Here is a 25,766-nt window from a genome sequence, read left to right on the forward strand (position 1 = left end):
AAGCAGCTGAGCACAGCAGCCCTCCCACACCAAGGCTGCAGCACGGGGGGAGAGAGAAGCTTTAGCACTACTAAGCTTCAGTGTTTCGAATATTACATGAAACTGTAATTCATTAATGGATGGGTACTTGGGTTCCACCGTTTAATGAAATGCCTATACGATTAAAACTAAATCTGTTATTTAAAATTATTAAAAGTAACAGTATTTCAGTTCTACAACTCTAACCCAGACCTTCAAACCTTGGACTGCTACTGACTGGTACCAATACTAGGACAGACAATATTAACTCAAGCCTCACTAGTTAACTAAGAAATCAGCTTCCAGAACCAAAGTGATATATAGCCTAGCATACCATACTTGTTCTACCAAGCGTAATCTCGTACAGGCTACCCTAAGGAAAATGCTTATAAACCATTTTTGAATAATCAATAAGCCTTGATTGGAATATAGCTAAACATTAATAACCTCTATGCATTTTGAGGAAAGAGTAACATATTATTAAATAAAGTTGGCTTTCATTTTTCTTTCTTTCTAATCCTAACATCGGATATTCATAAATTCAAAAAAAAACAAAAACAAGTAAGATGATTTGGCAACACTACCTCTGAATATGACACTCTCGATTACAGAGATGTAGTCTTCAGGCTCCTGCTCAGTTGAGATCTCCCATCTGCCTCCAGAGATATTTAATAATTTGTAGAGCTGATCTGAACTCTTCACTCCACACAGCAGAGTAACCACACTTTCTGGTGAAAGAAGTATGTTTTCCAGAAACTGACACTTCTTCGGAGTCAGGTTTTCAAGCAGGCTGTTTGATAATATCAAAAGTTTACATTTGTAAGAGTTTAAATTCAGCAATTCCAAATCTGGAGGAGAGTAATTCTCCAAGCGATGTAACAGGATGGCTTCCCTTTTCACAACATGTAAAAAAACTTCCCTCAAGTACAAAGCCCATTCTTCAGCATCTTCTTCATATACCATGATGATGTCTTTCGTGTTTTCTGGAAAAGAGAAAGTTAATGTATTAGTTTTCTTATATCTGACATGCTAATAGCAGGTTATATTATTATTTCTCAAAGAATTAAATGTACTCTTTAAGGAATATATTAATTTGCTTATACCACAGACCAATAATATAATTCATATTATCCCCAACATAATCCTATGGGATTAAAGTAATCCTTCAGATGCAGCACAGAGTTCACGCTGTACTCACTGCACAAATGTGGCTCTAGGAAGCGCAATAAAAATAAATGAGAGACCTCGAGACAGAATGGAAAGAATATTCTGTGGGATTAGGGATGTTGGGTTGGCAGACACGACTTTGCCAGTAACCACAAAATTTTACCTAGATTATGCCACTTAATTCCTTTCAGTCACTGTTTCTTCACCTATGAAATGAAGTTAAAAAAAAATAAGCCCTACCTAATGAATCGTGTTATCCTAAGGAGAATTAAGAGAATTTACATTAAAGGATTTTAAAATCCTTCTTCCAGCTAAAGATGGGTACATCAAGACAGATTATAGAATTCCCATGCCCAGAAAACTAACAAAGTAAACATTTAAAAAAGAGAATAATTCAACAGCAAAAAAAACAAATAAAGGGGATACTATCTCATGTCATAAACTAAAAAGTTGATGCTGCAGAAATAAACAGAAGGTTCTAGGGAGGCAGCACTAATCCTAAACCTATCTCCCACCCTAGAACTAGTACTGATGAAGAAACTTATAAATCACCAAAACCACCAGGGTGGTCATAAATGTCTTCCCCACTGGAAAGTGGTTGGGGGCGTCTGCAAAAGCAGGAAAGGCTTAACCTCCCAAATGAACCAGGGCTCAAAGCTGAGACAGGAAAGCCAGTCAAATTGCACAGGAACTCAAGCACATACCTGGGCAGAGGAGAGGGCCTTGCAGACAACAAGGTCTCATCTGGGACTCAGACCCATGACCTCCAACCAGAGGGTCACACTGACAGATCTTCCTTCTCCTCCTCTTTTCTCTCAAGCCATAAAAACTAACTAGAATACAGATTTTGTTTCTCAAACTATAGCTTGGGGGAGAAAATTTAAAGTAGGAAATAAGATAGGGAGGGGAATTTAAAGAATAATTTACCCACACAGTATTATGCGAATAGAAACTGAACTTAGAGACTCATCAGCAAGATAAAAGGATCAGCAATACAAATTCACAGTTATGGAAAGAGATGATGGCAAATAGTATTAACAACAATAATATGGTCATCATGACAGTGAAAGTAACACAGCATGCAAAGACTAGTAGAAATTATAAGCAGGAAAGAAAAACTCCATAAAAGTCCTTCATGGTATAAAAAAAGAGCATAGGTTAAATAAAACCAGAGTTCAAAGACAAGTTGACCTAATTTTTTAAAAAAAGAGTAATTTGAAAAGGTATAATAAGTAGATAAGGAGATGGGTTGAGAGCCCAAACAATACCATTGCTCAACTAATAAATAAAGTAGAAAAAGCAATGACTAGACTAGAAATAGATATATTTTAATTTCTGGCCTCAAAGAAAAGCTTGATATTTTCACAGTAAATACAAAAAGAGAGAACAAAGTTAAAGCAATTGGTGAAAATCTGATGTATCTGGATAAGAGTAAAAAAAGGAAAATATTCAATTATAAAGATAATCCAAGAACTTGAAGTAAAAGAGAACAAAAGACACATTAAAATATTTCCTATATAAATTTTAAAGTACTTAAAATACAGAAGAAAAAGGAATCAACTCTATGGATCAGTGAGTCATAATCATGTTCCAAGAAAAAGTCTCAGAGAAAACATATCCTGATTAAATTGCCCTTGGTTTAATGATTATAAAACTTCATATAGCTAAGAAAGAAAAGCAAGGCATCCAAGAAAAGAAAAATATTAGGTTGGTAATAGATTTCTTCAGAGCAGTTTCAAAGCCAGATTATAATGAATAATAAGACACTTCTTACAATAATAATTTTATAGTACATTCATACTATAAAATATTACACAGCAATGAAAAAGAATGAATCATTGCTATATGCAACATGGATGAATCCAAAGATATGATGTTGAGTGAAAGAAGAAAAAGAGTATATACTGAATGACTGTATCTACATGAAGTTCAAAAACAGAAGGAAAAAAAGATCCACAGTGATACAGATGAGAATATTTGGGGGCAAGATTAAGTAATGAAAGCAGATCAAGGGGAGCCTGCTGGGGTACTGAACATATTCTATATCTTGATCTGAGTGTTATACAAAGAAAACATATATAAAATTCTATTCATCCGTATATCTTAGATTGAATAAGTTACACAGCAATAAAAAGGTAAATTAAAATATCAAAAGAAAAAAAGAATATTACAGGGTGGCAGATGTTCAGGAGGCCCAGGGACTTACAATAGATGGATGGAGAATTTGGGGAGGGAGCTCTAAGGAAAATAAACTAATAAAGCAATTGAAACATTATAACATGTATTTGAAAATTTGAGGAAAAATGCTAATACAAGTTTGACAGTTCTGATAGGAAATTTTGAAAAAAACATTAAAGATAGGTACATTACAATCTTTTACATGTAAAATGCAAAAGAAAGTTAAATTAATTACAGAAAAAACAAAAAAGAAAGCAAGATCATTATACACTCTTTGGATCAATAGTATAAACGTGTAGATAATCATTGTTTTGGACTGAAGATTTATGTCCTACCCCAAATTCACATGTTGATACGAACAGTATTACAAGGTGGGCTGATGGGAGGTGACTAGGTCATGAGGGTGGAGCTCTCACGAATGGAATTAATGTCCTTATAAAAGAGGCTCCAGAGAGATCCCGGGCCCCTCCTGCTATATGGGAAGACACAGAAAGAAGTCTGTGTCAGTACTGTGCAACCCGGAAAAGGGACCTCACCAGAATTCCACCTGCTGGCGCTCTGATCTGATTGTCAGGTTCCAGAACTGTGAGAAATAAATGTTTGGTGTTTAGGCTACCAAGTCTGTGGTATCCTACTGAAGCAGCCTAAACAGATTAAGACAATCATAATAATGTAAAATAGGACTAGTAATTTAGCTACAAGTTGAGATTTAAATATCCTGGAGAATGAGGGAAGTGTCAGATCAAGAGACTGAAATCCAGGAGGAGGGTATAACTCAAAGTGGTAGAACACATGCTTAGCATGCAAGAGGTCCTGGGTTCAATACCCAGTACCTCCTCTTAAAAAAAAAAAAAGAGAGAGAGAGAGACTGACAATTCTTACCTAGGTTATTCACAGAAAACCAATAGATAATAGTTATAATTAGTAAATCAAGAAATAGTAGTATAAATGTATCTTTTAGAAATATGGACTAGAACAACAAAAAAATTGAAAGAATGGTAATTCTTAAGGTTCCTATGGGGAAGAGAATTGCGTTTGGCAAGAGGAAGAGCAGAGGACTGCTGGTTTTCATTACAGATGTTTTATCACTGTTCAATATGGAAGTGTAACTATGATCAAAATTTAAACAAAGAAAAGTCCAGCCAGCAAATAGAAGAACCAAAGTAAGCAAAATGGAAATGTACACACTTTGGACAAAGAGCACACAGTAAGTCGAATACATGTATGTTTAGATCAAAGACTAAATATCAAGAGGGTTATGATGGCATCACAAAATGCAACTGTTAAAAATCTTGATGAAATAAAAGTAATCATAGAATAGGAAAACTGAGCACTTGGGGAGGAGAAAGTATAAACTACTAATATCATTCTTCACAGAATTCAGTCTTTTAATAATGCCTAAATTTGAACCTTGAATTTAAGTAAGTGACTCCATTCTTTTACTGCTTTTTTGTATCATCATTAAACTTAGAAAGTATTCTGAGTAAATAAATTCTCATCTGAAAATTAATGTCCTTCCGTTTTACTTTATATTAATTTAAAATAACTTAAAGTAAGTTATTATATTTAAAAATAGTACATAGAGTATGTTCTCATTTTAAAATAATCTTGCCCAGATACTCAAAGTACGCAGTAATTCCATTGATTGTTAGCAACAGATGTTTATGAGAGAGAAATTTTTGAGAGATGTATCACTTCCTTTTTCTTACTCTTTCAAACATTTATATTTTTGTAGTAAACTTGTAATACTTTATAAAGGAAAGTAATCATTCTTAAAAATCAGTTTGTAAGGTATTATCATGAGTACAATGAACAAAACACCAAAACACCTGTATTCTACATTTATCTTTTTTCCTCTGGATATAGAACATGTATTTTCCACGCCACTGATGTGGCAATTAACACCATAATGATTTTGAGAGCTACTGTATTTTTATTGAATTATCTATGTCTTTTCTTATGATATAAATAGTATCTCCAAGGATAGATGCTTCCTCTTTCAACCCATTGGTTCTTACACAATGCCTAGCACAATTTCTTGAACAGATAGTCAACAAAAATTTTTAAATATATTCATATATACAGAATGAGAAAAAACATCCAGCAGAAAGCATACAGGAATCACACACAAGTTGTATACGAATCAGCATAGATCTGCTATTCTCTATGTAGTATTTCACCCACCCTCAATGCTAAATAAATACTTAATGAACAAGCACAGACATGGTGTTATACTTTCAACATTTTTTATGTTTTAGGAACAGTAGAGAAAAAGTTTTCTTTATATTATATGTAGCCAGAGTAAGCTGTGGTTTAGTTATAGCATAATTGGAGTAAAAATAAAACTAATAATAATGTAAATTATCAACTGCTTAAAATAAACTAGGACTCTTCATTGTTGTACATATGTCATTTCACTTAATTCTCAAAATTTACCCTATTAAGGTACTAACGTTAGTCTTATCTTACAGATGGGAAAACTGAATAGGTAATAGAATTATGATTCCAGTGCACTCAGTCTGAGCCTACCGTCTGTGCTTTTAACCTCTAACAGTAAAGTGTACAATAACATATTTAAAAGATTAAAATAGATTCTTGTACTGATATGAGCTAGATAGTCACTGTGAAGCAGCCTACAGGTTAAACACAAGTATGTTTGAGTTTATGAAAGCTCACTGGCAGTCTGGTTTCCTATTAAAGAGAAAAGAGGAAACAGACCATGTAACACACTCCAAGAGTATGGTTGTCTATGAAGAACTCACAGAACTTCCTTCTTGATTCTAAAACTTAAATCACTAAAATTACAGATTAAGCTATGAACATGTATGAAAGTACAGAATGGACGCTCCCAAGTCATACAGTTGGGTATCACACTACCATAGGAAGACAACCACAGGAAATCAATTCTAGAGACAATCATAATCTCCCTCTCAAAACTTCCCAAGAAAATTAGACAGGAATTCTCTCTTACTATACTATGGTGCTGAAATTGCACTTCCTTTAAAATTTATATTTGACTGGTGTTTAGTAACCTGTTTGACAATTTTCAGAAACCTGAAGACTGGCATTAAATGCCATCCCTTTCTTTTCTATGGGTTAAATTATTTCAGGCTTTTAATCTTTAATTTTCTCAAATATTAGTTACTGAGACTTTCCATGTACCAGGTATGTTCCTAAGCATTTAACGTGCGTTACTTCATTTAATACTCATAAAACTGTACGGAGTTGGCCTTGTTACTCTTATTTTACTGATGATCACACTGATTAACTTATCACAGCTATGAAGACAGTAACTGATCTTTATGTTACCATCCAACCTTTTTGTATGAAACCGTGTTGAGTAAAAGTGCAAAAGTTAATAAAAGGGCTTTTCATTATCCTTATTCTAGAAAGTAGCTTGTCCTTGAGTGACATCTAGTTTGTAGACCCAATGATAGTTCTCTACGATCTCTCAAGAGGAGCCCACTTGCCTTGCAATGCACTTTGTTTTATACACTTGAACTAAATCAAACCTGAATCATTATTCTGCCCATTTAAGGAGGGTTATTGTCATTAATGTTGGCTAAATTTCATAGGTCGTTAAATGATATAATAAAAGATGAACCTGAAATATAGAAACACAAAATGTTCATTCCTGGAAATCATCAAGATAAAAGGAAACTGCTACTGAAGATGCAATTAAAGTCTGCAAATAAATTATTTAAAATGTAAATCTCAAGACTAGCAACATCAATGACAGCTTATACCGCAATGGGAGGAACAAAATAATTTATAAATTTACTGTAAAGTGTTCTTTCAGATTCCGTAATGATGCCTTATTTATTTATCTTACAAAATACTGAACAAATCTTTAAGCTTGAAGAAAATGTATACTAATAATTGAAATCAATAATTGTTTTTGCTGTGCGAACAAATTATACTACATACTGCCAAAGAACGAGACTGACCGTAACTCCAAATCCTTCCTGTTATATATGTACAGCTTCAAATGACAGATTTTCTTCTTTTTAAATAAGATCCCATCCCTTACCCAGGTTTGCGTGTGTAATGGAAAAAGACTGTGCGATGCAACTAACTGGTAACCAAAGTGCAGAAGAAAACAGAAAATTAGAAAGAAATGAGTTATAGCCATAATGGATAATGTGAACATTAATCTTGATATAATCACATACAAATATATACATTACTCAAATTATACTGAATTGGTCTTATACTGTAAGTTTCTACGCTAACTAGTACAACAGGGGAACAAAATTAAGGGTTTTCCAAAGACATTAAGGTAGCAAAATACGGTGTAACTCATCTCTCCTCCAGGAAGGTTGGTTAATTTCACTTACTCACAGTGGTAAAAAGTATCCGGTGTTTTTTACATACATCTGTGTAGCAGATGCTGTTGATACACATCCCACATCTTCCTGGCCCACTAGCTTCAGCCTGGTGCTCAGTTGTTAAGCACACTAACCACTTCCAACCTCTACTTTGCTGTTACTTTTTCTGGAGCTGAGGGCACTTCCTCCGCCCGTGTGCCTGCCTGGCAACTCAGAAGTGCTGGGGATTTGGTACATGGAGGCCTGGGGGGCAACCCTCAGTCAATAAGGGATGGAAGTCAGTGTGCAAATAAGTCAGCTTCTCCATCTTCAGTGGGACAATTCTGAGGTTTGTTCTCCACAGTAATTAGAGAGGTCCTAGTGGTATTAATTATAACAGCTCATCACATTATTCTGCTTATTAATACACACACTGTTGGCTTTTCTCTCTTGTCTCACATTCTCAATTCTCTCACCAGTGCTTCATAGGCTCATCCTCTAAATAAACTACCTGAACTCACATCCATTTCTCAGAGTCTTCTTCAGGGGAAAGCTCTATAATATGTTAATTAACTTAATTCTTCTTTTCAAATAGAGGAAGGTACCAACACATCATTTTACGATTATGCTTTTCAGCTATGGTGAAGAATAATAACCAGCAAAAATTATTTTTATACAAATGCAAAATCTTCCGCTTTTTCCTTTTAACATGCAAATAAATGATTCTATGCTTCAGAGAACAACCTTGAAAGAGAATTTTTTTTTCCTTTCTGTAAAGGAAGCATGGTGTTAACTGTTACAGGATTATTTTGCAAAAGCCTCTTACCCCCTTATATATAAACTACAAATGTTCAATTCTACCTGCATCACTTTTTATCGCTAATGCCAATTGTTAATAGTTCATTTTTAAAAGGATAAACATAAATGATTCTAGATCTGCGAGGTGGTTTTAAAATGTTTCAAACTTACCTAGTACAAATTTATGGAATTCTTTTTTTGCAATGCTTATATCATCTCCCTCCTTTTATTGCCATTACTGTATAGATTACTGAATCTAAGACAACTTTAACCACAAGATAGCCCATTATTTGATACTTCTCCAAGAAAAGAATACTGTGTTCAAATAAACTCTGATATACTGCAAATTTTAGGATGAATTCTGATTTCACAGAATTCAACCAGCCTGAAAAAAAACACTATCAAGAGCAATTAAATATGGTAGCAGTACTATCTCACACAGTGTCTTACGTGTTTCTCATTTCTCCAGTTCACACTCAAGAATGATCTCCTGAGGATCTTAATACATTTTTTTTGATCTCTCCAGATTTAATCCTTCCTTGTGGGTTACATCACTTTGGCTCCCATGCCCACTCCAATGGAAAGCACCATCAGAACACCAGAAAGTGAAAGAAAGGAACTACGAGGTTATTTACTGGACTTGCCACTCCCTTCCCCATTCGAATTTTGGCCATGGCTGGGTTTTTGGGTGGTTGTTTTTTTGGTTTTTGGTTTTTTTGTGGCTCTTCTGGGACTTTTCTTCTGTTTTTATGGATCTCTAGTAACCATCTTTCCTCCACCTCCCTCACTGGCATAGTAAAGAAGTCCTGCTTGGTCTTCAAATTCTTCCTTATCTCTCTTTGGGTTCTCCAGCCCTGCACATCTTAACAAATAATCCTTTTATTAAATTTCTTTCCGTTAAAATCTTTGTGGTGGTATCTGTTTCTTGCTAGGATCCTGATAAATACAGGAACTAGGAGTGGCCACAGGAAATAGACCCTTAAAGAATGGGTTTTGGATTTGGGTTGCTCACATAACTGTGGAGGACACAAGCAACCCCTCACTAAGTGGAAATAGTACACTGACAATTTATGGCATGCAGAAGCCACATAATGACATAATGGCATATGGGATGGACTGTCAATGGAGGAGAAAGTCTTAGGAAATCAAGTATCTATGAAATTTAGTTAATATGGTGGCAACAGGGATCACAGAGATGGAGGGGGTTGGTATTATGGCTTCTCTGTCTTAGACAGCATGCACTCACACAAAGACAGAGCTATAACTTCAGTAGCAGGTAAAACCCTCCAAGAATCTTAAACTAATGTAAGAGCATTGTTGAGGAAGCTGCGAAATCCTGACTTGAGAGAGAAATACTGGGCAGAGATGAGGCTAAAAACTAACTCCCAAATACCGCTGGATCTTTTTTAACCAAGAGAATTTGCACTCTTTGTAAAAACAAATAAACACAAACAAAATAAAAAGCCTTCTAGAACTTCACTTGAGGCAACTGCTTTACAAGCAGTGTCAACTTTTCTCTGTACCCATGCCAACACCCCTCATTGATTACCTCTAAGGTCAATAACTAAAGTTAGTTCCCATAAGCAAAAGGAATATTCTAGAGAAACTACTGTACACACAGAAATTATTACAGGATCTTGCCAAAAGATATCAGCATGGGTTTGGAAAGTATGTATGGAACGGATTTTAAGAGTTATTAGACCAAGGAGGGCAAACCAAAGGACTGTATCCCACTGATTTCATCAATATGGTTATATTCATATAAAATTCAGAATTTAATGTGTTATCTAAAGTACCTGAGAGGCATTAACAACCAATTAGAATGTATAAGTAAAGCTTGGATTCCCTAATGATCTACAGTCCATGTGATTACTATGCTAGAACTTGCCTACCACAGTGGATACACGGGGTCAGCAGGCAAACTTTTTCTGTAAAGGGCTAGATGATAAATACTTGAGGCTTTATGGGCAATATAGGATGTCTTCTCTTCCTTTCTTCATCCCTTTCTTTCTTCCTCTTTCTCTGTTTCTCCCTCTCTTCTTTCCTTATTTTTTTCTTTTTCTCCTCCTCCTTCTCCTTTTCTTTCTTTCTTTTTAATAACCCTTTAAAGATGTAAAAACTATTCTTAGCTCACAGGCTGTACACAAATAGGCCACCAGCTGGATTCTGCCTGTTGGCTTCAGTCTGCAGACCCTTGCTGTAGAGAATTCTGACATTCCCTTCACTACGCATTAAGAAATTCAATCATGAAAAGCTCTGTGATGTCTGTCCTCCGTAGCCTGGAGACAATGATGACAAATTGGGTCTCTGAAATGAAGTTTTTGATGTCAGTGGGGGAATAATGAAGCCTGGATCGGTAGAGAATTAATGGCAGCATATAATTATTACAGGCAATTTAAGTAATCAAAGTGTTTTTCACCACAGGGATCTGTTGTGGTAACTAATTGATCTGAGGGTCCCTAGATAAGAAGTATTTGTATAACCTATGAAGTTTCAATGTCACCTTTACAAACAAAACAATTCTAGGTTTGGGTGCAGAAACTGACTTAAGTTGCAGTACTGGGAATTCAAAGCCCCCTTACAGTTTACAGACTCAGAGCCCTTTGACAGAGGGATGACCAAGTCCCTTTGAGAAAGGGTTCTTCTATGCTATACATGGATATAACAGATCTTTTCCCAAGCATTTGTCAGAGACCTGCAGCTATGTGTTTCCCCATTTTGGTGGCCCCAAAGTGCCACTACAGCACACTGGTAAGAGGGGACTTACGGAAGTTAGGTGTGATGATAAATAGCACCTTGCCTTAGGTATGTCTAATCATGGTCCTAGTGGGCCCACAGGGATGTCCTGTGGGTATTTTTAAGCCAGGAATGTATGTGGTAATGCATGTACATAGCCAATGGCAGGATCCTTACAGAGAATGAGGATTTTATCATTGGAAGGGAAAAATGTAAGTCTTTGGAACTATTCAACCCCATCCCCTCCATCACCATCAAAACAGTAAATCAAAACAAATACTACATGCTTTGGATCTGAAGAAATACTGGAACCAGTCCAAAGTGAATGGCTGTTGCATTACGGCCCCACTCATGATTGTCCCTGGAAGAGAAGGTGAAAGGAAACCATCCCAGCGGATAGAACTCTGGGCAGTATCTCTAATTGTCCACTTTGCTTTGAAGAAAAGGCCTAAACCACAGACCTACTTTGAGTAAAAAAAGGAGTGGAAAAGGGTATGTTCATTTGAGAATTAAATACACAAACTAGGTTACTAATTAAGAAGATATATCTGGGAAACGTGACCCAACAAGTTACTTTCTTCCATGCAGTGATAGCCTCATACTCTTCGTGGCTTATATAAAGGCAACTTAGAGATCCACCGCATTCGCCAGAGCCAACTGTATCAATGATAAAGGCAATATCCAGTCTCCTCTTGGCCTTATTCTTTTGTCTTATTTCTCAATTGCTTACCAACTTCAGCACTGAAGATGGATATTTATTGTCCTGTCCCCACCTCCATCCTCAGTATAAGTCCCCGAGGTTTTTTACTAAAAAGTGGCTTTGTCCCCAGTGCTATGCAGCCCAAGCCCCAGGCGCAGAAACTGTCTTTAGCCAAACAGGCTAAATGTGTTTTACCAACAGGATGCCACAAAGACCAGTGACAAGACCAGACTGAAGCAGCTAGATCCAAGGCAGCAGGCAGAGAGGCTTTCCTAGCCTTGACTTACCTCTGTGTTTCCATACCAACTCCTGAGAGCTAAAGGACACTTACCCTGATTTATCTCTGTGTTTGTTTCAAAAGTACCAGGGGTTTGGCAGACAAGCTCTGCAGCTGTACTTTGACAGATACGTGCTTTGAGAGACATACAGTGGTCAACTACCCCCAACTGGCTCTGACTTGACCACAGAACACGCCTGCTCACATGAAACCTGGAGGTGTCTGAAAGTTAACCTTTGCTTCATTACCAAGCTAAGATCGCCGCCCAAAGTGGGGATTTGTACTCCGCTAGGCACAATGTGTGCCACGGGCAAAGGAACTCTGAAAACTGCTCGTGCCGCAGCTGCCCCAGCAGCCCCCAGAAATGTCTGCGCCTTTCATAGAACCCACATGGCCTACCTGCTTCCTACCCCTTCAAGTTCCCTTGCTCCCCTCCTTCCAGGGAGGAGGTGCCTTTAGAGCATGAGCATAAAGCTTGTCTTGCTTGCACCAGACTCAGTTTTGTTCTTGGCAGCTGGAAAGAATTCCTTGACCAAGCCAGGGAGTCTTCAGTCCAGCCACGGCCCCAAGAAGTGGGCCTCACATCTAACTGAGTAACTAACTGCTTAACACTTGACTGTAAATGTGCCACATTTCAAAGTAACATACACTGAAATTCCATTCAATTGTAATAATACACGAAGTCCAATCACATGGATATGATGGTGTACTTTTTGCTATTCATAGTGTTACAGTTTTAAGAAAACTACTTTAACTCAATTTAACTCGGTATTTTAAGCATGAGAAGACACAAATTAGAAAGTTTGAGAAACTTGCCAAAGGTTACACCAATGGTAAGTCACAGAGAGGGGCTTAAATTCACATCATCTACTGTCAACTCTGGTTTGGGTCTCAAACTATACTGCAGGCAATACTATTGAGAAAATGAAATAAAACTGCAGTCCCTTCCTTGGGCTTTCCAGTGGACAAAAGCACGTGATCGGCTGATGAGATTAAAAAGAGAATTAACTTCAGTTCCACTGGCAAATCTAATTTTGCTGCCCTAGTTCTGAGCAAGAGAAAATCGTGTTGGCATTCCTTTGTTTCTTTGTCTCCCTCACTATCCATTTCTACCTCCTCTTTCCAACACATAAAATGGTGGCAATAGTAGGAAAAAAAAGAGAGAGAGAGAGAGTATAGGTAATTATGGCTTGAGAGCAATACCAAATCGTTTATGTGTTCCTTTCTGAATTCCTTTCATGGAAATGAATGCTTTTTAGTCGCTATTACTGAAGTGCGTGTGTGTGTGTGTGTGTATATATATATGTCATATATGTATATGTCAATGACATGATAAATACACTCTGTGTCCACAAACTTTAGTGGAATCATGCAGCTTAATTATATTGGCAAGTGTCTGATTATCATTTAGACATTAATGTCTTTCAACAGTTCTCCTATGTGCAAAATTATCTATGATGTCACAGTATAAGACAATAACTGAGTAAGAACACATACCTTTAGAAAACCCTCTGTGAAAAGTTTATCTTAAAATTCACATCCTACTATGGGCATTGTAAACTATCTTCGAAATGGCTGTATACTAGAATATATGTACATACTGAAACAAAGAATAGAAGGAATTTCTGCTCGTTCGTTGAAAGCAATACCAGCAAGCATGTAAACCCCACCCCACCTTCCTGAGGTCAGCATCCTCTTGCAACCATTCTTGACCAGAAGGGAAACAGCAGACCCAGCAAAGTGTGTCTCCTACCATTTGCAGAAACAACCTGAGGCCTCTTGGGGCCTAGTTCACAGTAAACATGAGTTCTGGTTAGAGATCACATATTAGCAAGTGATCAAAACACTGAGGGCCTCTACAAAACCCCTCCGCTCTGGTACAGCACTTGGTAACAGCCACACTGCCCCATCGTGACTTCATTCTTTTCTCATCATGTGGCCAAGGGCCTCCTTGCCTCAGAAACACTTTGGGACCTTGATAGAATCAGAATTTCCTGGGATTGATTCCCACGAAAGAATCATCCATCATGTAGCTAAGAAACAAGGGTAATTCTTAAGTCCACTCAAGTTTGAGAATTACTGTAGAATCTTTTGTTATACTTTTGGTATATCCAATATCATATTTGATGATTATGACTGCAATGTTTATGGCTCAAGTTTTGCTGATGTAAAAAAAGAAAATGCAGATTTCAGTCTTTTCTAATGAGAAAAAAAATCCAAGTGGTTTATAATGTTATTTATTAAGGAACTAAATGCATGCGCATAATTCAATTCACTAAAATCATTAACTTGTCAGCTCAAAATCTGCCTTATTTCACCACAATGATTTTTGTTTGTCACATGAGGGCCAAATCATTTATTACCAGACAAAGAATATAATATTTGAAATTATGTTCCTAAAATTTAGATTGTAATTCTGAAATTAATATTGTATTATGACGTTTATCCAAAACTACAAAAATTAATATAGACAGTGATGAGGGGGATTTTATAATATAATATGTGGTTAAGTAAAAGCAATTTTAAGAGTATTTCACTTCATACTAACTTCTATAAAAATTGCTATTTTACTCTTATTAATTCTTATGCTCCAGGTATCATATTAAGAAAATTAACAGCCTAGAACTCAGGCATTAACCAGGTTACAAAAGCCAAAGTTTAAAAAAATGAATGTTCAATTACTTTATCCATGGCTAATATTTTGTACAAGATTGAATTTAAAACTCTTTTTGGAACTGAAATAATAAAGCATTGGGAGTTCCTGATGGGGCTGTTTTCATTAATATTTGACATTTGGAAGTATATACTACAATAAGATCTGTGCATAAATTCTTATAAAAATGTGAACTTTCAGACAAAGAAAGATGATTTTAGAATATGAAGAATCACAAAGAATTATTACAATTGTTTCTACCCTTCTTCTCTCTTATTAGAATGTATAAGGGTACTGTCCATCAAAACCTGAAGCTCTAGACCATATAAAAGTTTTAAAGACAGAGTCAAGAATATATGAAAATAAATGTTTTACACTTACTTTTTAACAATTTAAAAAATCCATTTTATTTACTGAATGTGATTCCTTAATTATCTACACAGTGAAGAGAAATAGCTGTCCAAGGACTGAATTTTCCCTTAAATTTCTTTCTCTGAATTTGTAAGAATAAAATACTATTAGTATTTAAAAATGTTACCACTTGAACTTGAGGAAGTCTTATATCCTGATATAGCTTACAATTGTAAGCAAAGATGAAAATCAGCAACAGATACTTGAAAAGATACACAGAGATGAAGGGTACAGTTCCTTCACTGGAAATTCTCAATATGTTCTTTCCAGACAGTCATATTTAACAGGTAATCATTCTTACCCTTCTCTGATCCTGATCCTCTTTACTCTAACATTTTATAGTTTTCACTCATTACTTGGATTTTCAGATTATTTATCATGATTTACCATAATTCTCCATAAGTACCATAAAGTTGATAAAAATGCCTCAATATCAATTCTTTAATCATTTATACCTTTCATATGTTTACTTAAAATCGTTTAACAATCATTATTAAAAAAATTGTTCAGACTTCAAGAGATATAAAGATAATGAAGCATAATTCCCACTCTTAAAGGGACTTACATGTTATAAAAAGGATGGGTTTTTACAAATTACTTTAAAAGTTGCTTTATTTTAGTATCTCATTAAGACTTGTGGTTGAAGAATCCTCTTATTTATCCTAGGGTTAACTAGAAATATAATCTTGGAAATAAAGTGTCAATAAATCCTTAAATATCACAAAATGCAGAACTGAACAATTTACACACCCAAAAGATCTAAATTTTACAAAGTCCCTGTTTGATATTTAAAAAAAAACTGAAAATACATCATGAATCAATATGCAAACCACAGTGAACACCATAAAACCATAAACGCAATGTGAGCCCCTTTATGTATATACACACAGGCTCACAATTCCAGACTAGTATTATCAATACTTAATTCTTAGTGGAGGACTGTGGTACACCATAGTTTATGCTTATATTACTTTCTATTTTTCAAATGCACATATATTACTTTTGTAAGAAAATGCCCCAGAAAACTATCCCATATGGTTCTTTTCATGGCAAGGTAGCCTGACTCTAACCGATTTTTTACCATTTGGAGATAATGGCCTCAAAATAATTCCCTACCAGGGTTAAAAATGGTTCATGTTCTCAGTCATTAAAACAAAACGGGCACATTAAAATAATATTAGTGAGCTTTTATAAGGAGTGCACATCTAAATCGGTTGTCTTGCAGAATATCTTTGTCCCCTGAGGGGGTGGGATGGAACAGGGCATAATGAAAGCAGAGGACATTTGGCAGCAAGCCTACCAGAAGTTTAGCCAGATATTTCAGGAACAGTTCTCACTTCATCATGGTAAGACTCTTCAACCTGGTTAAACTGTCTCTTGGTTGTTTCCATTCCTTTATCTGAAAATATGGAGATACTGATCCTAAATTCCTAGAGATAAAATATTAAGCCTGCATGCCGGGTGGGAGCTGCCCCCAGCAGTCACAGATAGGTACGGCAGTGATGATGACGAGGATGAGGATAACCAAAGTTAAGGGCACCAAAGTGCGCAAGTGCCCAATATGTGCCAACAACTGTTCTGGTGTTTTACAAGCATTCATTTCTTTTCATGTCATAGTATCCATGAACAAGCCCTCTTATCCCATTTTGCACTTGTGGCGACTGAGGCAATGAGAATGTAAATACCTCGCCAGAGCTCACGTATCTGTGCTAGTAAGAACTGCAACAGCAGAGCAGCCACTAGCATTAATGTCAAGGGCTGTTAAACTGGTAAAACCACCGAACGTGAATAAACAGTAATGGGACCTTCTTCTTTGTTTTGCTATAAAACAACAGTGAATTCCAGAGAGATGTTCCAATAATGAATAAGCATATATCTTACCAAGGATGCCTACCAAAGGTAACAGTGATACCACATTTTATAAAAACTATTTTTTCATGGTTATATCCAGTGTTTTAATAAGGTTGATGGTACACAAAGGTTTGATGGACAGGGTTCTATCTGTGGTATTCATGTTATTCTTTTCTCTTATTGAGTCCACATGTGTTTAGAAATCTGTATTAGTTTTCTATTGGTACTGTAAAAAATTACAACAAACTTAGTGGCTTAAAAGCCACAAAAATGTATTATCTTACAGTACTGGAAGTTAGAAGTCTGAAATGAGTCTCACTAGGCTAAAATCGAGACAACAGCAGGGCTATGTTCCTTCTGGAGGCCTTAGGGAAGAGTCCATTTTCTTGCATTTTCCAGCTTCTGGAAGCCAACCACAGTTCTTGGCTCATGCCCCATTCCTCCAACTTCAAGCCAGCAACACTGGGCTGAGTCCTTCTCATGCTACCATGTCTCTGGCAGCAGGAGACATGCTGCCTCTTCTTTCACTTAAAAGGACCCTTGTGAATATATTGGGACACCTGGAGAATCCATGCAACTCTCCCCATCTCAAGGTAAACTGCTGAGTAATCTTAACTTCATCTGTAACCTTAACTCTTTTTTGCCGTGTAACTAACAAATTCACAGGTTTGAGGATTACGTTGTAGATATCTTTGGGGAGAGCCATTATTCTGTCTACCACAACATCTGAATACTGCTTTCAGCTCTGGTTCCTTCTCTCCTCTTCCTAAAGCCTTCTGAGGTAAGACAGACACATGTGTGTGTTTGCTTTCTGCTTCTCCTCACATAGTGTTTGTGGAATAACCCTGACTAAATAGCTTAAATGACCATTGTTTAGATTTCTCATTGAGTCAAAGCAAATGATACATTAGAAGAATTTTCTAAGAGTCAATTAGTAGGAGGTTTCAACATTCCTTTGAGGATGCAAAGTATTAGGCAGATGCAAATTAATAGCCTTGCATTCTTAAAAGTACTCTATTGCAGGCATTTTACAGTATATTTTAATCACATCTGTACTGCAGCTTTGATAATTCTGAATATGCTAACAGCCTTCATTAAGGACTTTTTTTTTCTAGCATTTCATTGTAGATATTTCACTTCCTGTTACCTCATCTCCAAAGACCTTGAAAGTAGCAAAACTTTCTAAATTTTTGTAATTATCAGTTGGAAATTGTGGTTGTCTATTCCATCCCTTATAAAGAATGTTTCTAAGTGGATATATTACTAAGTCACAATATCATATTTTATGTTGCACATTTTTCTATTAAAATGACTTTCTATATACATGGCTACTTTTTTGATTGAAAAACCAGAATTGTTCCTATGGGAGGAATACCTGTCTGACATGGGTGTATAAATGTATTTGTGTAAGAATGAAACGAGTTCACTTCAGAGAGACACGCAGCGGTCAAAAGGCCAAGTGCTGGAGTCAGGCTGACATGGAGTCCAAATTCAGCAAATAATTACCGTCGCTGAGCCTGGATTCCCCGCTTGCTGCATCTGGATAACACCACTTATGAAATGGGCTGTAGTGAGAATTAAATGAGATGAAGTATGTAGAGTATTTATCATAGTGCCTACACCTGTAAGCTCTAAATCAAACTTTGTTTCAACCTTCTAGAAAGTAAAATCTGCCTTCAGAGACAGTGTTTGCCAATAGGTGGGATGCAAGCCCCTGGAGACACAGAGATAGGAAGTCAGGGAGGGAAAGTCATTCCTTTAGAATACTTCCCCAACCCAGACTCCTTCAAGGACTAGGTCTCAGTTTGGAGCTCCCGTGACTCCATGAACTCCAACACTCTCAAAGGGAGAGTGAACCATGTGCCCAAAGCTTCTCCTTAGCTATAACTTTTTCAAAATGATTTGATTTTCAATCTGTTTATTTGTATAGTCACTCTCTATTTGTGGCAAGTGGTAAGACTTTTCATTTATGGTAGTGATACAATGTTTTAAAATATATCATATTTAAGCTAAAAAAAATTTAGCCTAAAGAAAATTTTTTCTTCAACAAGAGGATAAGTGTTATAGCCAAAAATTGGGGAAGGTCTTATGAAAATGGCTGAAATTTGCAAAACTCTGTCCCAGGAGACTGTACTCATGACTGCATTCTGAAATGAGTAGTGACTTTCTGTAACAACAGTTATGCATCAGCAGTCACCCCCAGTAGTCAGAGAAAAACACTCTTAGCTGTTCCTCACCCCTGCGAACTCGTTCTCATGACTGAATTATTCAGATCTCGGTGGGCTGAGAGGTTTTGAGTCACCTGATGTTAGAATGAAAATAAAAAGAAACAGAGTATTCAGCTTGTCCCATCCTATTTTAGTTACATACAGTTCCTGAGGGCTGGAGCCAACTTTCTGTGTATCCCCCGAGCCTAGCACAGGAGATGCAGAATGAATGAAGGAAGGATAATTACTCCTGCATAAGAATATAAAAGCATTAGTACACTCTTTGTTGACAAACATCCTCAATCCCAAATGCCTAGAAGGAACAATTTTAATTTCTGTGATGTTTTTCTTTTAAGATAAGAGATACTAGTTGAATTACCATTGTGAGTCACTTATTCTCCCGAATAATGATGTCATCATCAATATACATAATACCTCCTGGGCATCAGAGAGGTTGCATGACTTTCAAAAGGTGAAGGTCCATTAGTGACAGAGCCAGGATTCGATCCTATGCTTATCTGACTTCAAATCCAGTGCTACGAAAAAGTATTTCCTATGTTCTTAAAAAAAGGTTCTTCTTTCTTTATTTTTGGTCCAATTTCACTTTTAAAAATGTTATATACATACATACACATAAAAATATGTACTCAACACCAATACCTAAACAGGGATAAAGTCTTGGTAGTACAACGAAATAGAATTTTAAGTTTCTGCCTTCTATCTTCCAAATTTTCTACAATGAAAACCATCCCAAATAAGTCTTAGAAGAGTTGATTAAGCTAACTTTGTTGTTGTTGTTGCAGGATCGATAAGTATCTTGGAAGTGTTCATTTACATCGTCAATCTTTAAAAAAAATACAGCCAGCAACAGTAGGGCATGTGTGGCTACAGAACCCTTTCCAATGATTAACACTATACTCTTCCCACTGTATCATGATACACTCAAGGGATTAAAGTGACATAAGAAAATATCTGAGAACAATGGCAATATAACTTACAAAATCTTAAGAAAAATATCCAGGAAAGAGAATCATGATTTAAATGAAGGTTAAATTATAATCATGATTTTAAATAAGAGTTAAAATTTAAGCAATGTACAGCATGGTGACTAAAGGTAACACATGGTGACTATAGGGAGTGGTATTGTATAATTAAAATTGGCTAAGAGAGTATATATATATATTAATTGAAATATAATTGACTTACATTATGTTAGTTTCAGGTGCACAACTAACTACGTGATAACTAAACAATAACAATAACTACTTGATTTTTCTGTACACTACACAACGATCACCATGATGAGTCTAGTTACCTTCTGTCACCATATAAAGCTAGTACAATATTATTGACTATATTCCCCTTGCCCGTACATTTCATCTCCATGACATTTATTTTGTAACTAAAAGTTTGTACCTCTTAATCTCTCTCATCTATTTCACTCATCCCCTTACTCCTGCTCCCCTCTGGCAACCACCTGACTCTTCTCTGTATCTATGATTCTGTTTCAGTTTTATGTTTGTTAATTTGTTTTGTTTTGTATATAAGTGAAATCACACTGTATTTGTTTTTCTCGGTCTTTCTTTAGATTAATTAAAATAATCTAGTACAGAGGATGATCTATTCTTATATCCAACAAATCACTGGATTTGTATTTTCTTGTCTTTTTTTGTTTTTCTTTTGTTTTAAAACATTTTACAATAAATTTATATGAGAAGAGAGCACAGTTGAAATATTTACAAATGCCACATTAAAATTACATTTGTATGGCTATTTGGTAAAGTGCATACACAAATCGTATATATATAAAAGCTACAATGTTAAACAAGTAAAACTATTAAAAGTAAACATTGAAAAATAAAAACTAGAAGTACATATACCACTTTTTTCAATTTTTTTAAGTCTTCATTATATATTTTCAATGTGCTTCTATTATTTTAGAAAAAAGAATAATGAAGAAAATGATTTAATCTTCTAGATATATATGGAGGATATTAAATTTCATTTGCTTTTAGACCATAATCATACTTTTTCTCTTTGTCCCAGAAGATATTTTAATTAGCTGAATATTCTAAGTTATCACAAACGGTTATAGAAATCTTAGTAAAAATAACTAAACTTCTTGTTATCAGATTAAAAGCTAATATAATATTGAGAAATGCCTTAGAATTATCTTGTGTAAAAGGTTCTGTGGATTTTTAAGATTTTTTTTCATAATCGAAGGCAGTTCATATGCAAACCAAATAATTCAAAGAGAAGTCAGAAACCAGGATGGTTGTCTAAGGGTAGATATAAGACTCCAAGGATATTCAGAAAAAGCTTCCCCTTTATTTAGCCTTTGTCATAAACTTAATTGGCTACTCTAATGTCCCTCTTTACACCAGCTCATCAGGAAGCATCTATTAATGTGGTATCTCTGCTGAATGGATGCCAGAGGTTACCCGTTCCTTTACATAGCATCCAATCTGTTTGAGTAATACAAGTCGTTGTCACATTAACGTTGTTTTCCACATGGCCTGTTAAGTTAGTCAACCTCTAAGACATACAATTAATTCTCTGTTTAAATTATCTGCATTTATATCAGTTACTCTTGTTTTAAGTAGAAAAACATTTCAGCAGTAATTTATCTGGGTGACTCTCAACAGCCCATTTGTTTGGACCAAACATGTGTTTCACTGACAAACATTTCTAACATAAACCTGTTTATGGCCATGTAGCCAAGTTGCTCTTAATTTTGGAACGATTTGATGAATGTAATCCCAGTAATTAAACAACAGGAGGCCATTTACACAACTTGCATGATTACTGACATAGAGGCAGGTTTACACATATCTAACATGTGGAAATATCTGCAAAATTATTTGCTCGGTTAAAACGCGCACATGCTATTTAAATATCAACCTCAAAACACACACACTCCGAAATATTCTGTTAGAATTCCCTATGTGCTTTCAATTTCATATACACACTTCACTGTTCCTAACAGAACATCACCTTCTGATTTTCTTCCCATTTTCTCTAGCACATCCCACAGTCAAAGGTCCCACTGAATGGTTAGAATGAATCATAAGGGAATTAAATCAGCAAATTATATATGCCCTACTCAGCCTACCGATGCCATTTTCCCTACTCTATAGTCCCTTCAGTTTCTATTTCTATTATACGCCTGCCTCCCTCCCACTCACTCAAAATGTGATCAGCAAAGAATCACAACTTGATGTACACAGTGATTTGAACAGTGCTGAGGAAAACATAGTTAAAAGGAGTGCAACTAATCTCTGGCTGAAAGAACCATCCTCTCAAGAACTCTGCCATTTAACAGGGATAATAACTTTGTGCAAAGAACTTACTTTTCTACGAACGTTGAGATGACAATGCATCCCATAATTAAATATATCTGTGAAACAATGGCTTTGAGGAAACTGAAGATACATTGTTAATTATGTGATTTCTCAGACCATTTTAATGTTCTAATATGCATATTCAAAACTTATTTCACCATAGAACACTCTTTCCCAAGGAACATACACTGTACAGAGCAATATGGGCAACACAGTACTAAAGGAATAAAGTCCCAGAAGCACGAACTCGGGTTTTCCAGGAATTGGCCATCAGGTAAGAGAAGTGTGAGTCACCCTTCACAACGTCCCAGGTGGCCATTCGCTTCCTCAGCTTGCCTTAGCCGTGACAGCGATCACTACAGAGTATCTACTGTAAGGGACGCTGCAAGTGCTCCTAAACGTTCTTTCGTCATTTCGTGGTGAGGCACAGAGAAGTCTTGTAACAGTTTCCTGAGGTCATACAACTAACTACTAGGTGATGCTTCAAACTCAGAATGAGGTACCTAAGCCTAGATTTTTATATGTACCAGGTCAGAAAATTATTCTAAGAGGTCATATAACAAAATACTACATATGAACATACCCTCTAATGAATCTTCTATATTTTCCTAAGGAGAAGTGGAAATGAACTGTGTGTTAACTGCTAACTTCTCAGGAGACTGGCCCACTTAAAAGAAACAGAAAAGCTGTCCCTTTCTTTCCATAATTACAAATGCTTTCTAATACCGGTAGGTTAGTCAGTACTAGCAATTTGCTTAGGGGGACCTTTCTATTGTTCTGCTGATCCTCGAAGATCTAGGAGTGGAACACTGTATAGATTTATGCCCTATAGAGATTAAATTGCTCAGATATAGTTTAAACAATTCTGAATATGTCACTAAAGCTTTATCTATACAACTATATCAACTGTTATATCTAACTTTGTGATGACATTAGAAATGCCTTTATCACAAAAGTTAAGAGACTCTGAGTCAACTATACTATGGTCCAATTTGTGTGTGTGTGTTGTTTTTATCTTGGTGGTGCAGGGGGAGGTGATAATATATAATATAGTTGTGGACAAAGACTCCTCCAACAATAAAGAAATGAAAATCAACTACATTTTTATTTTAAAAAATATGATGCCCAAACAGAATTAAATTCTCAAAGTGGGAAAAATGTTCTTTACCCATTAATTATTTTCCTTGAAGACAACACATCATTCAAATATAGTACCACAGCATTTGTTTTCATAACAAATCATAGGTTTCATCAAGTTCAGTTCGTAGTGAATACCCAAAGAAACATGTATTTGGGATATTATAGTGTTTAATGTAGTGTTCAGAAAAATTAAACAGAACTGAAAGAACATTTATACGAGGCTCTCAATCCTGAGATTCCTACGTATGTGACACCAGAAGTGCAGAGGATGAGTCATGTAAACACAGTTCTTCAAATAAAAGTGAAAGTTGAATTCCAGCTTATGCTGAATGTAATAATATTTGCCATTTGCTAAACACCTGCTATGAATGCTTCAGGCACTTTACACACAGAATTAATTTAATCATCATTATGTTCCTATAAAATAGAAGTGTTACCTATTCCAGAGAAAAAGCATTGGATTTTAGAGAAGTAATCTGCTCAAAGTCACACAGCAAGTAAGTGACAGATCTCCTATCTGAGTCAATACAGATAAGATACAGATATCAGTACAGATAATCAATCCACAAATGTGAATACAACTTGGAGCATTAATTATCTTTTAAAATAACATTTATCAATGTTAAATTGGGAAAATGTGTAGGAAACAGGTGAGCGATTAGGAGATTAGTTTGGTCTTTAATACAGATAAAAATTTTAATAAAGTTTAAACTGAAATTCTGTATGAATATCCAAAGATCCATCTTAAATTCCTTTTAAAAGGGCATTATGGGTTTTTTTTTCATTTTAACATCTTATACAGTTTAAAACTAACTAATAAAAAGTTAGATATTTTTCCTCCTCAGGTTTTCCAATGCAGAGGTCGTATTTTCCAATTAATGATTCAAGGAACTAATTTCATGATAAAATGTTACCTGGAAAGGCATTTCAAATGTAGAAAGTAATGCTTGTTACATTTGTTCCCAGAACCAAAGTTTAATCTTCATGAGGCCATAACATGAGTGAGCGGAAAGTTTCCAGCTTTGTCAATTGATTTAAATAACCCAAGTTACTATATGTTTCTTCTGAAACTTAGGACCTTTTACACACAGAATTTTCTACCCAGATTAATCCAAAAGAATATTTAGTAGCATTTAAAGTTGATTCTCCCCAACTCAGTATAAAAATATAATGTACTTCCAGTGAAACGAAAGGCACCTTTTTGTTGGTGCAGATCCAGCAAATAGGAGGTGGCTCACAAGCCAGAAATTCTTGGGGTCCTGACACCAGTGTGTTCCAGGTGCCAACAGCTGGTTCAGTGCCTTCCTGATTCCCTAGCTTCCTGGTGGTGATAAGATAGCAGTTTCCCCACTGCCACTGCCCACCCTGCCCAGGTGGGCCAGTTAAGAAAATTATTCCTGGTGGCCCAGCCCAGACCCAAACTCCTCACATAAACTGTAAACAGTTAAAACTTAATTCCTTATGTTTTCTTTCTGCCTAAAACTGCTAGATTGTTTTCTATTAAATGCCTCTAAATTACGTGTTACACAACATCTCAAGTGTTTCATGGAAAGGAGGAGACGTAGACAAAATAATCTTTAAGTGCAAGAGGAAAAATTAAAAACATAAATATCTATTAATAGCCAAGAAAATTACGAAAAAGAAGATTTCTTGGGAGAACTTTCTTTAGCAGGTAGTGGCTTGGGAATAAACAAATACATTAGTGGAACAGAACAGAGAATTCAGAATTCTAGAATATATGAAACTTTGCTATATAGCAATGGTTGTACTTCAATTCATTTGGAAGAGTAGGGTTCATTTAATAAAGGTTGATTTCTCAATTACCTGCCCTTCTTTTTAAAAAAAACAAAACAACTTGAGTTTCAGCCTCATGCTATACACAAAAATAAATCCCAGGTATACTATATGTAAGTATAAAAATTAAAACCTTAGAAAAATGTAGAAAATTACATTGGTCCCTTAGGAATTCATAAGACTCCTCC

At 35.7% G+C, this 25,766-nt stretch overlaps 1 protein-coding gene across 14 annotated transcripts in view; it reads right to left on the bottom strand.

Annotated features, from left to right (window-relative positions):
* Positions 1–25,766, bottom strand: part of BANK1 (B cell scaffold protein with ankyrin repeats 1) — a 551,109-nt gene that overhangs the window by 245,046 nt on the left and 280,297 nt on the right. For all 14 annotated transcript variants that reach the window (XM_072939857.1, XM_072939872.1, XM_072939893.1 and 11 more), the window contains one exon: positions 603–1,001. In XM_072939857.1, the coding sequence (XP_072795958.1) occupies positions 603–981 (379 nt within the window). In that variant the 5' untranslated portion in view covers positions 982–1,001. The remainder of the gene's footprint in view (positions 1–602; positions 1,002–25,766) is intronic.

Source organism: Vicugna pacos, chromosome 2 (assembly GCF_048564905.1).
Source record: "Vicugna pacos chromosome 2, VicPac4, whole genome shotgun sequence".
Taxonomy (NCBI): Eukaryota; Metazoa; Chordata; class Mammalia; order Artiodactyla; family Camelidae; genus Vicugna; species Vicugna pacos.